The 13,077-nt window shown below is 43.4% G+C and overlaps 1 protein-coding gene across 2 annotated transcripts in view; it reads left to right on the top strand.

Moving 5' to 3' along the window:
* Arhgap10 (Rho GTPase activating protein 10) overlaps nucleotides 1–13,077 on the top strand; it is a 248,703-nt gene that overhangs the window by 124,232 nt on the left and 111,394 nt on the right. For both annotated transcript variants that reach the window (XM_055609092.1, XM_055609093.1), the window contains exons 12-13: nucleotides 359–404; nucleotides 2,317–2,382. In XM_055609092.1, coding sequence (XP_055465067.1) covers nucleotides 359–404; nucleotides 2,317–2,382 — 112 coding nt within the window. The remainder of the gene's footprint in view (nucleotides 1–358; nucleotides 405–2,316; nucleotides 2,383–13,077) is intronic.

Consider the following 13,077-nt stretch of genomic DNA (forward strand, 5'->3'; position numbering starts at 1 on the left):
TCATCACGTGGAGCATCTAGTTTCATCCTTATGCTATATAGGTTTTATTTCCTAAGTTACTTGTTTAGCATGGGCTTAGAGCTGTCCCAAAGGGCTCCTGAATAGCAAAACATTTTTATCCAGAAATTCCAGGTGTGTAGAAACTCTGTGCTGTAAAGCAGGGATGAAGATCTATAGATACACACACACACACACACACACACACACACACACATATATAACTACATAAATATAAATACATGTATGTATATATAGTACATTATATGCTACATTATCTAATATTAAATTCATGAAAATGAAAATTTGTGTGATCTTACTTGATTTATTGAAAGTGTTTTCTCTTTCTTCCTTTTGCTAGCTGTTCCATACTTTTAATAGAGCCATCATCCCGAGACCAGAAGGAGGTAAGTGTCACTTATCCATTCATCGCCATTCCCATGCTGTTGCCAGGCTCGTTCTGTCTGGTCTTCAAGCTCCTGGGGTAACCCTTGTTTGTCGCCTCTGAGCTTTGCTGTGTATGTCCACAGTCATGAGTGATGAGTTTCTAATAGGCAGCTTTGAGCTTTCTGAGCTTCAAGAGCCTTTGAAAGGAGCTGTTCCTTGGTCCTCTGCTTTTAGACTTTCTCATCCAGTCATTTGCCATTCTAGGTAGAAATAAGTGGATTCTCTGGAACATGATGGCTTTTGGTTGACAGTAGCAGGAAGCTGCAATTTGTCCTACACACACTGTAGCAAATTATGGGATTCTTCAGTGAGGTTGAGGGAAGGAGAGAATTCCTAAGGCAAATGTGAGAATTATTATTCTAGAGAGTTTGAAACAGTAACCCTTGGCCTCAGTGAGTAATAATATACAAGAGTGTCCCCAGCCTGATGGTGACCCCTAGTTGCTGGGCAGATTTCCCTGCAGGAACACTTATCATATGAGGCGAAGGCTCTGTGCAGGATGGTGCTTGAGGTCAGGGCCAAGACTCCATCATAAGCTCCTGGCTTTATTTTCTTTCTTGGGTTGACTTTTGACCTCTGGTATATTCCTGTCACACCTTGAAACCCTGTGGCTTTGCATCCTCTGGTATGTGGTCCACACAGGCATATATACTTGAAAAACAGCCTTTGGAAGGAGGTGCTGAGTTGTTCACATACTACAGGACAAGGATCTGCGAAACTATGGTTCTACTTAGCAAGGCCACAGAAAACGCCATGTCACGTAGCACAGTTTCAAGGACAGTTGTGGTCACTTGTGCTAATTCTTGAATCAAACACTAGAGAGCTGCAGCCTGGCCCTGGATACTGATGGCTGCTATGAGGTGGGCGTGGCCATGCAGGCAACTTCTTGGCTCATCTTTCCTGTCTCCTTTATGATGTCTTCGCTATCTTAATTCTCATTCCCTGCCCCCTCATTCCATCCTTCCCCTTTGTCTCTACCCTTTTCACTTGTCATAAAGAAGTTGAAACATTGCTTTTCCTGGAGATGGCTCTGGAAAGGGAAAGAAACAACTTGTCTTTTATATAATGTTATCAATAGTGGTTTCTTGAAGCCACTGTTCAGTTTTTACCATTAAAATTCACTTTTACTGATATGTATTCTGAACACAAAGTTTATATCCATGGACTATAAATCCCCATGACCCAAGCCTGGAGTTGCTGCTTTCTTTTATAAAAGTTTTGAAACAAAAATAAAGATGTACAAATATATGCCAACCTGGTAATAAACAAACATTTATATTAGAAAAAGTATACAATTATATTTTCAAATTGGTCTGTTGTATCACATGAATTATCTGTTTTAAATGCAAATTATGAAAATAATAAAATTATTAAAAAGGCTTAGTGAATAGTGCAAATTATCAAAATTTTAATTTAAGCTTATTGCTCAGATAGCATTTAACAAAAACCTTTAAAAATTTTTTTTTTTTTGTTAAACAAAAGCTCAGAAAAGCCTTTATTTATATTTTAGATTTCTTTAACTGAGCTACTCTTAGAATTTTTGGCAAAATACAGAGCTAATTTTTAGGTAGCTTCCCTTAGTGATTGATATTATTTTCTTTTACTGTTTAAAATAATCTAAACTTACTAACTTAAAATATTTTATATTACAAGTTGGATTATAAATTGATAAATGGACATCTTTTCATCATGGAGGCTCTCCTATAATATGTTCATTTTCCATTTATGTAATTTACACAGGAACTATGTGGCCTTCAGGATTTTTGAAATAGTGAAACAAAATTTCCATTACCTTAATATTTTTTTCTTTTTGGTAAGGGAAAGAAATACAGTGGCTACTTGTCCCTTAACATTTTTAACTATTTGTTTTAGGTGCACAGTTGGATAAGATCGGATTCATGATTCTCAGAAAATGCATCAGTGCGGTTGAAACACGAGGTAACGGTCATGCTTTGCTCAGTAGCTTAACTTGTGGAGGTCTGTAGGTGTGCAGTGCCTGAGTCCATGCAGCGCCCAATGCAGGGTTACATGTTATAGCATGTAATGCCTGAGCCCATACAGCACTCAGTACAAGGTTACATGCTATAGCATAAACTTCTTTCTGGAAGTAGAACTTTCGTTCAGTCAGTTACTCCTTTGCTATGAGAGTGTGGGTCCTTTTATTTTCTTTCCATGTAAATATGGGAGAACTTCACAAATGACGCCATTGTTAAAATGGAATCACATTTGTTCGTTAGCTCTGCTATCTCACAGAATACTACAGGTAGATGGCTGAAGTGGAAACACAGCCCCACAGTTCTGGAGGCTGTAAGGCCAAGGACAAAGGTTGACAGGGTTAATTTTTCTGAGTCCTGTGCCCTGGGCTTGCAGATGGCATCATCCCGCTGTGCCTTCTCTCTGCGTATACTTGTCTCTTCTGTCTCTTTTGTGTATTTAGATTTGCTGATTTTGAAAGAGTCATGTCAGGGTCAGAGCAGCACCCATGTGTATGTGTGTGTCTGTCTGTGTGCATGCCTTGTTAGAATAGCCTCACCATCTCCTTACAGGCCTGGTTTTTGTTCTTTAAAGCTACATTCTAAGGTTTAGAACTTTACAGGGATACAGTCCAGCTCATTCTTTGCAAGGATCAGCAGCTGGAAAACTAATTCTTAACCACATTTTGTTCAAGCATCTTAAAGACGCTTTTCATACTCTTGTGGGATCCCATTAAACATGATCTTTTGGGGCTGGGATTAAGCTTAGTGGCAGAGCTTGGGCTGTGCAAGGCTCTGGGCTTCATCTTTAGCACACCCTTGTATAGGTGCTAAAGATGAGTCACTTCAACTTCTTTCCAACTTGACTTGCTTATCCCTTTCAAACAATCCACTGAGTTTCTGCTGCTTCTGTACTCATGGTGTGGGACTGTGCCGATAGTTTTATGTCAACTTGACACAAACTACAGTCGTCTGAGGGAGCCTCCATTAAGAACACACCTCCATAAGATAGGGCTGCTGGCAAGCCTGTAGGGCATCTTCTTAGTGAGCAGTGGGGGGGAGGGCCCAGCCCATCGTGGGTGGTGCCATCTCTGGGCTGGTGGTCTTGGGTTCTGTAGGAAAGCAGGCTGAGTGAGCCGTGAAGATCAGGCCAGTGAGCAGCTCCCCTCTGTGGCTGCTGCTGCAGCCGCTCCTGCCCGGCTGAGTTCCTGTCCTGACTGACTTTTATGATGAACAGTGATACAGAAGCTTAAATGAAGAAACCCTTTCCAAACCAACTTGCTTGTGCTCATAGTGTTTCACCGAAGCAGTGGTAAACCAAGGAAGACAGAAATCACCAAGCGGAGGTGGGTGGACCCCACACTCTAAGAGCAAACTGGCTCTTCCACAGCTGCTCGGTTAGGGGTGCAGTTTGGAAATTTGCTGATCTTAACTCTCCAAATGTTTTGAGTTTCCAACAGTCTCTGTTGAGTTGTGTCGTTGCTGCTGCTGGAGCCACAGATGTTTGGTTTCCTTCATGTTTCCTGTTCCCCTTCGCACTCACCTGCCACTCTCACCTTGGTCTTCAGGTTCCACTGACCTGATTTTTGTCACTTCAGTTGCTGTGGGGAAATGTTACGTGTTTGCGCGATGGAGTCATACGTGGGTTGGAAGTCTTTGGACTCTAGCTCTTCTTAACACAGAGCTTTGAGGTTTTTCGTGCGCAGTGGATCCTGAACTACTACTACTTTTTTTTTTTTTTTTAAACTCAAATCCCAGAGACAAATGTCAAAATTTTGTTGGAGCCCTCAGCTTACAAAGAAAAGGTAACATTTATTTTGTAATAACATTATTTTAGATAAAAAATTAAATATCAGAACAGTGAGTAATTGAGACACTGGCATATCTCCATCTGGGTAGGACTGTTTAGCAGTTATTCTGGTTTTGCTATCATCTCAGAATCAGTGAAACTACACACACGTATTTGCTCATAAAATTACACCATGCATGAGAGTTGGATCCTTCATCTGCCAGTACCTCCATGAGAAATGTATGGCTTATCCAGGTTGAAGGATTTCATCAAACACTTGTTGCCAGCTTGTGCTGCGCCTTTATCACACTGAACCTTTAACAATACTGATCTGGCCTCTGGTATGTAGCCTGACGTAGTTGCTCCTGGCATGGACTGGGAACTGGCTGTTTAAAAGCTCCCAGTATGATCACAATGCCTGGTAATAAAGTTTGGGAAGCCCGTCCTAGTAAAAGTATTGCCTGTGTTGGAGACGTAGGGCGCACAGTTGTTACCTTCATGTTGCTCATGTACTGCTACTTGGGGATCTTTTTTCTTCTTAAAAAAACAATCTATCTTAAATCTAGATAAAACAGAAAAGTTCTGAAAGAAATAGCACAGTGTTCTTTTTCCTCAGTAAGTGATAACCCATCATGGTTTAGGCCTAGTTCCACTCGGAAGTCCATCTGTTAATGAGGATTTATTGAGCAATCCCCAAGTGTACGGTGCCTTGCCCCAGGCCTTTGGAATAGCTAGTAAAGGTTGGTTCCATTTAACACTTAATACAGTAATAGTAGACACAGCAGAAAGGTTTGTAAGCAATTGAATTATTCCAGGTGATAAAATAAAAATGTGGCAAGTTCACACAGGTGAGGAGAATCTTGGTGCAGGGTGCTGGGTCAGGAGAGACTCACTGTGAGACTGCGATTTAGCAACAGGCTTTCCTGGATTTAGAGAATGAGAGTCCTGTCTTGGCATTCAGAGAATTGTCAGCTATGATGTAGAGACAGAGTGTGGCTGATTGGAAAGGAAACAAAGGGACAGTACGAGCATGTACTTAAAGCGTGCGCTCTTAATGGTGAAGATGCTGGCTCAGTGCTAGAGGGTGCTGGAGGGCATGCAGGCTCAGAAAGGTTGGTATGAAAACGAGGCTGCATGTGGGATGTGCAGCCACTGCAGAGGTGGACAGCACCCCCAAAGTGAGGTGGCCGAGTTGGGACAGTAAACATGGCAGGGGTACAGAGGGTACCAGTGAGTGACGTCACTAGAGTCGTGCTGTTCCATGAGTGCTTGGATAATCACTGAGATTTCTGCAAGGACTACAGACACTTGTGACAGACCTGATGACGTATTCTAGGATCCCTGGTGCTTTCTGTGACTGTGGATTCCTGAGCTCAACCCTAATGTGTCAGGGACCATTGTTGGTCTCCTCTTTAGGTGCTGCAACCTGATGAGTGGAGCAGACACGTAATTAGAGGGGGGTTCTGTTTGGCTTTCAGGGGACAGGAGCAACCATGGGAGGCTTCTGTGTAAGTGACACGGAAAACCTGCTCACTGGGTCCGTGGAGCTTTGGGGGTTGTAGGAGAGTGAACACGGACAGAGGAAGGAAAGCCTCCATTATAAAACTTCTACAAGTGACCAAATTTTAGTGTGTCAAGCTGAGAGAATCAAGATGTCAGATGCTATGCAGATGAGCCCCAGGGGGAATTCGGGAACATTTGTGTGGCTCTTGTTCATTCATACCTCATGCTTCACCTTAGTCCCTCCTGCCTGCAGTCTCTTCCGTGACATCTACTCGCTGTAGGCCCTAGGGTGGCTCATGCTTTATGAAAAGGGGTGCCAGTACGCTAGGCCACTTTATCCATTCCTCACCTTGCTGGAAGCAAGCTTTCCTGTGCAGCTGTGGTGTGGCCCTCCGGATGGCATGCTGCTCAGCCTGTGTTCCTTGAGAAAGCCCATGGCTTAGCGTTTGCCTTTGCTTTCTCTGGAGCATTCTGATTCATGGCTGCTTGTAGGGTCCCGCTCCTAAAAAACAAATAAATATAAAATAAAAAGAAGTTATATTTTTAGCTCTCGGTTCTGAAGGTTCTAGTCCGTGATCTGGTTGCTTTGGACCTAGGGTGAGGCAGAACCACTCACCATATGGCCTGAGAACAGAGAAAACGGGGCTGGAGGTCCACAGTGCTCCTCCAGGCCACACTGGAAATGACCTAAGGACCTCTGCTAAGCTTTGCTTCCTGGACTCCAATACCCCAATATGGAAGTCATTCAAGGTTCAAGCTGTAGTGCTCTGCTCTGGCCTCCCAATAGCTCTTGCATTCAGTACCATCTCCAAGAGTCCTTCAGTCTTCGCTCTCGCCGCGATGCTCAGAATCCAAGTTTATGGTTTCTTCTGCCAAGAGTTAAACCTCTACATGGGCCCCTGTGGCCAGGAGGCAAGAGTAGCCCCAACTGTTCATTTGAATTCTGCAGGGGAGGAGAAGTTGTCTAGGTTCCCACCGACAGGGCCTATCAGAAGTAAGGGCTTTGTACCCAGGAGTGAGAGGAGAGGTGTTGGTGTGCGAATGCTTATGATGCGCCTGCAATCTGAGTCATCAGTTAAGACTGGAAAGGCAGGAGAGGAGCATGGTGGAACAGGTGCTTGGGATTTACCTTGCCTCCGAGAGACAGGCAGCTTGCCATCTCAGGCCCTATGAGGTACAAAATAGTGTTTTGGAAGGCCCCTTAGCTTCCATAAGGAATGTGACGGGTCCATCACATACCTGGTTTGTGGAGAAGAGATGAACTAGCTTTAGGAGACACCCTGTGCTCTCTGCCATTTTCTTCATCTTTCTCTGCGTTTTTTTGTTCTTTTTTTTTAGATTTATTTACTTACTTACTTACTTACTTATTTATTTATTTATCTATTTATTTATTTATTTATGTATTCATCTATTTATTTTTTATTTATTTATTTATTTATTTATTTATTTATTTATTTATTTATTTATTTATTTATTTATTTATTATGTATACAGTATTCTGCCTGCTATCTGCAGGCAAGAAGAGGGCACCAGCTCTTATTATAGATGATTGTGAGCCACCATGTGGTTGCTGGGAATTGAACTCAGGACCTCTAGAAGAGCAGACAGTGCTCTTAAACTCTGAGCCATCTCTCCAGACCCTCTGTGTTGTTTTTATCCTGAGACTCTGTTGCTGACACCCTAGTTTTGTTAAGTACATTTCCTGTGTTTGTTTTGTTTCTGAGATTCTACTGTTTACTTAGAATAGAGAAATGTCTTTCTTATCCTTCAGATGCTTCTTGTTTTTGTCAGCCTGCAGTGCCTTGTGTGTACAGTGAGCACTTAGTGCTTGCTTTGGCTTGGCCATTTAAGAGAGAGGACTGACGTGTCATATTGGAAAATTGACAAATTGCAGGTTATAAAATTATTGGAAGAGTTTGTTTTTCTATATGTGGTTAAAATTAATATTTCCATGTAACATATATAGGAGTTTTTAATTAGGTGTTTATGTCATCATCTTTCTGAATTATGACTAATATAGAAGACAGAAAGATAGATCATCTTGCATATGGAAGAGAGTAATGGTTTTGGAGTGTGAAGTGTGATTACATAATTTCCTCAAGTAAATAACTTCCCATCCTAGAAGGGAGACATGCCCAGTACATTGTTTTTATTCTCAGTAGCCCAGGTAGTACTTCATTCTGAGGTATACTGTATAGAAAAATAGTAACTCCTGCTTAAAAACATCTTAGTTGCTGTTTTTTAAATAGTCATTATGTTAAAACTAAATTTGTATGTCACTTTTGTTTATGAAGTTTCTCTTAAAAATCTTCCATATGTGCATAATTTGAATATTCACTTTAATTTTCTAGAGCATGGCATTAAAATGTTGGTCTAGGCAAGCTGTCAGTTATCAGATTCAGCGTTGTAACAAGCTGTGAGTTTATGGGATACATAACACATGACAGACCTGGGTTTTGTCACATCTAAGTAATTTCTTTTCCTTGAACAGCAAAGTTTTAGATGTTTGGGTAATTTTCTTGACATTGTCTTGAGGACTATGCTGTTGTAAGGGCCCAAGACAAACTTTGGCAGGAGACAATGTGTAGTTTCACTCTTAACTTTTGGAGGTGTGTCTGGGTGGTAAGATGCCCGAGTGAGATGGCAGCACATTTTACCATAGTTGCACATGAGTCTTAAATCGCCAGGGGCAGATTCATGTAAAATGAAGAAAATAAAGAACAGCTGTCCTCAGAAAACTTACACAAGTAAACTGGCTTTTCTCAGTTGCCATCTCTTTTTTAATCAGTATGGGTGTGAGGTGAGTGTGGGTGGACGCAGAGGACAGTCTCGTGTGGGAGGGAGCTGAAGAGCCTTGTGGTGTCTGCAGAAATGCAAATGCAGAATTGAAATACTGCAACCAAGCGAGTCAGGGCTGAATATTCATTTCCTCAGTTAGCTGACTTACTCATTAAATAAATAAATAAATAGCTCTGAAAAACTATTAGCTTTGAATGAATGATTGAGCTAAACTAGTAAGGAAAATACTTGCAAAAGGATGGAATGACCCATGCCCTTGCTTATGTAGTTGAAGGTTGATACATGTCCATTAATTCTCTTGTTCAGTGGCTCTTTTTCAGCCAAGAATTTTCCAGCTGTCTTTCGTCTTTTGTTTATCTGTGCTTTTGATCATATTCCTCCTCATTAACCCTTAAATCCACATAGTAGGAGTGACCTTTGTCTAGTAACTATGTTAAGATCTGTGGGTACATTTAGGGTTGATCAATGCACAGGGTCACGAAAACAACAGTGTTTTCAAGTAAAGCTGGGTGTGTGTTTAGACAGAAAGTGTGTAAACTTGTTTGAGTTCTCTATGTAAAGTTTTTTTTTTTTTTTTTTGCTATAGGTTAGTGGCCTTGATTTTGTGTGTTTACACCAAAATCTGTTAAGTTTGTGATGTTTTGTCTTAAAGTCCTTCATTTTCTTAGGGTAGTGGGTGATCATGGACTCCAGAGCCTCATTAACATCTCAGCTTGGGCACGGTCACTACATTCACTGTTTCATCTTCATTTGATTATTTGTGAAGGGGCCTGCGTGGTAATGGAACATGTTGAGTGCTCACTGACTTACTTAGAGGTAAATTTAGAAATTGGTGCTACAGCTACTGATTCAAGGCTCTAGAAACACTGATGAACTGTTGTTTTTGTTTTTTTGAGACAGGGTTCTCTGTGTAGCCTTGGCCACCCTGGAGGTTAGTTCTATAGACCAGGCTGGCCTTGAACTCTGAGATCCACCTGCTTCTTGTCTCCTGGATGTTGGGATTAAAGGCGTGTGCCACTACTGCCCAGCCACTGATGGCCTTTTAAGGCCACTTCTTTCTCTTCTTGGTGGTTTACATGGGGAACAACTCCCCTGAGTTCATGTGATCCAGGCTTTCTGTGTGGCTTCTGTAGCAAGCAGCAGAACTAACTGATTTGGCTTGTACCTTTTCTGTCCCTCATTGTGATACTTGAGCAGTAGGTGGTCTTGAGTTCCAAAAAGGGCAGATTGTAAAGAAAGGAAGGTGCTCAGAAGAGCGCTGTGGCTATCTCATTGTCTCAGGCCTCCAGAAAACTCACAGAAGGGAAATAGGGTGAGACCGATGCTGGCTGCCTGGAACGGATCAGTACCTGGTGCCACGGCAGCTCGCACCTGGAAACAGCAGCACGGCAGCATCAAGGCAAGGCTGATGCTTCTGTCTGCATGGGGAAGGAATGAAAGGAGGCTTCCAACGAGCAAGAGCCAATGTTTCCACTGTGTCCGAGACTTTTTTTCTAATTTACGGTAGTCAGAATTTTCCATTACTCAAATTTGAGTTGTGCATATTGATGAAGAGTTTGAAAATACTTTCATTTGGCTTCCCCACATGTCTCAGCTTAACGTTAACACATTTTCCTGGCCACACGTGTAGTTAGTGGGCTTCAGTCATCCTATGGGAAAGGTGCCGGAGAATGAAGTGTCAGGATGATGGTGTGTAATGAGCCTCAGTCCAATTCTAAGACAAAACAGCATGTCAGTTACCTTTCCTGTGCTGTGATGAAACACCACGTCCTAGCGACTTAGAGAAGGAAGACTTTATTTCGCTCATGGTTCACGGTCAGTTCATCATGGTGAGGCAGTCCAGGCAGTGAGAGCTTGAAGCAGTTGGTCATGTGACCGCCACAGTCAGGAAATAGGAAGAATGACAGATGCTTGCACTCAGGCCGGCTCCCTCCTGTTTATGCTTGTGGGAACCCAAGCCCGTGGAAGGATTAGGGTCATCTTCCCTTTCCAGTTAACCTAACCCTGAGTATCCCCGTAGGCAGGCCCAGAGTCTAAGCCAACCCAGAGTGATGAGAGGTGTGTTCCATGGGTTAGCCTGGGTCTTGTTCTGTGGGAGCTTAGGCTTCATTCCTCTTACGTGTGATCCCAGGCAGTTTCCAGGAGACGGGTAGAGAAAAACGATCCTTGCAGTAGAGACGAAGGTTTCCATGTGAGCCCCAGTAGCTGGAGTGCTGCGTTTTGTTCACCCTCAGATACCACGACAAGGAGCGACACATGGGGAGACTGGGCTGTGTTGTGGGAGAACACCTATACATTTAGGAAACAAGAGCAAGCCCATTCTTACTTGGGAAGGGAAGGGGACACTATTTCCATGCCCTGGAAGGGCACATTTGAACAGAGGTGTTAGGGCGGGCAGTGTTTTGCTGGCTATGGGTGCGTGGCTTGTGTGAGAAGATGCTTTGTGAACAATTGAGTGAGTCGGGGCAGATCTTAGCTCCTGGGCTGGGTTACTGCCTGGCTCCAGAGACTGGCATGAGCTCTTGACAAGTTAGAGTGGCAGTGTGTTGAGAGTGGACTGTGAGTTGCACTGAGGAGGACTGGGTGGTAAAAGGCGGAAAACAGAATGGCTGTTAGGATTTTGGACACGATTTACACATGAGGTGGTGGTAATATAAATGAGGGCATGGATAGCATGGAGACGCCTCAACAGATCGAATGTGTTATATGACCAGGGGCCACTCCTGATTGTACAGCCAGAGGAGGTGAAGCCGGAGTGCCGCGTAGACCCGCGTTTTATGGCTGCTGCAACAGTACACATAGTAGCCGATGAATGGGAGCAGCCTGTGTCCAGCTGATGAACAGATGAAGAGAATGTAGTTTCTGTGTATATTCGGAGAGCTGCTCAACCACAACACAAATGTGGTCTTGTCCTTTGTGGCAGCAATGGAAATAAGCCCAACACAGAAAAACCGGCACCAGACTGCATCTCTGTGATCTCTTTCATACAGATGTTCTGAGAAGGTGGCTGTCACAGAAGTAGGGAATAGAATAGTAGTTACCTACCATAGGCTGAGGTGAGGAGGATGGTGGGCAAGTTAGCATGAAGTAGGAGTAAGAACCGCTGCTGGGCTACTGTTGTGTAGCAGGGTGGTGTAGAAAACAGTAGCAAAATGTAGTTTCCGGGAAGCCGGAAGGAGAGACTTTTCCCCCCTCGTTTTTACCATGAAGAATGTTGCAGGAAATAAGCATGGGTAATTGAAATATATTGTGTGCGTGGGCTGGTGTTCTGGAAATGTTACACTGGTTTTGCATTTTTCTGTAATAGCCAAGAGATGATATTAGCAGTGGAAATGAGGCAAGAAGGGATGGACAAGAGGAGACCCTGGATGGCAAGCAGACTGCTGGTGGCTGCAGGAAGGAAAGGAAGGGAGCAGACAAGGCTGACTAAGCCTCCCAAGCCAAGGGACGTGACACTTAGCCCAGGCAGAGAATGCAGGATGGGTGGTGGGTTCGAGAGTTTGTGTCTGGAGTTTCTGAACCCAAGGTTCATGTGACATCTGTAGGAACTCGGTTGAGGCTGAGAGGAGAGAAGGCAAACACCACAGAGGTAAAGTTTGAAGGGTCAAGGAAGCCTGTGGCCATGGGCATAACGAGGTCAGCCGTAGAATCCACACGGATTCTTGTGTGGGGGAAGATTGGGAGAGCAAAGGTGGACCATAACTAGTCAAGGGTGGGATGGGCACATAGCTCCATGATAGATCAGTCCATCGGCATGTAAAAGGCCCCTGGAATCTGTAGCACCTTCTGCCCTCTTCAAAAATGGACAGCTAAAGAGAGATAAGGAGAATATGGTTGAAGAAATGCACAGAGGAGACCTGTGACCAGCTGGGTCACTCCAGAAAACTTAGGTGGATGGCAAGAAGAAACAAGATCCTGTTCCCTGTAGTCACAGTCGGCCGGGCGCATGTACAGGATGGCACGGCTGTTGTAATGGGTTTTCTCACGAGAGCCCTATATGATGGTACCCTCCCTCAAGGATCTCAGGAGGAGGGAGGGATGTCATGGTGAGGAAACGTTAGACCTGGAACCTGCTGCCCGGGCCTCACATCTAAGTGAACTCTTCACCACAGAAAAATGGATGCCCAGCAGGCTCATCTGAGCACATTAGAGATAAAGGAAAATATGAAAAGGGGACAAGTCTGTTAGGTCCATTTGATTCATGACGTCTGTTAGTGTCACTGTTTCTTTGTTTAGTTTCTGTTTCATTGACCTGTCCTGTGATGAGAGTCAGGTGTTGAAGCCTCCCATTGTTAATGTGTAGTGTTCTATGTGTGGCTTAAGTTTTATTAATGTTTTTTTTTACAAAGTTGAATGCAAGCTTCTGTAAAGTAAAGAGCACTGTCAACAGAACAAAACGACAGCCGACAGACTGGGAAAAGATCTTCACCAACCCTACATATGATAGAAGGCTAATATCCAGAAAATATAAAGAACTCAAAAAATTACACCAACAAACCAGGTAATCCAGTTAAAAATGGGGTACAGAGCTAACAGAGAATTCTCAACAGAGGAATATCGAACGGCAGA

This window comes from Psammomys obesus, unplaced genomic scaffold, assembly GCF_907164565.1.
Source record: "Psammomys obesus unplaced genomic scaffold, mPsaObe1.curated_primary_1811, whole genome shotgun sequence".
Taxonomy (NCBI): Eukaryota; Metazoa; Chordata; class Mammalia; order Rodentia; family Muridae; genus Psammomys; species Psammomys obesus.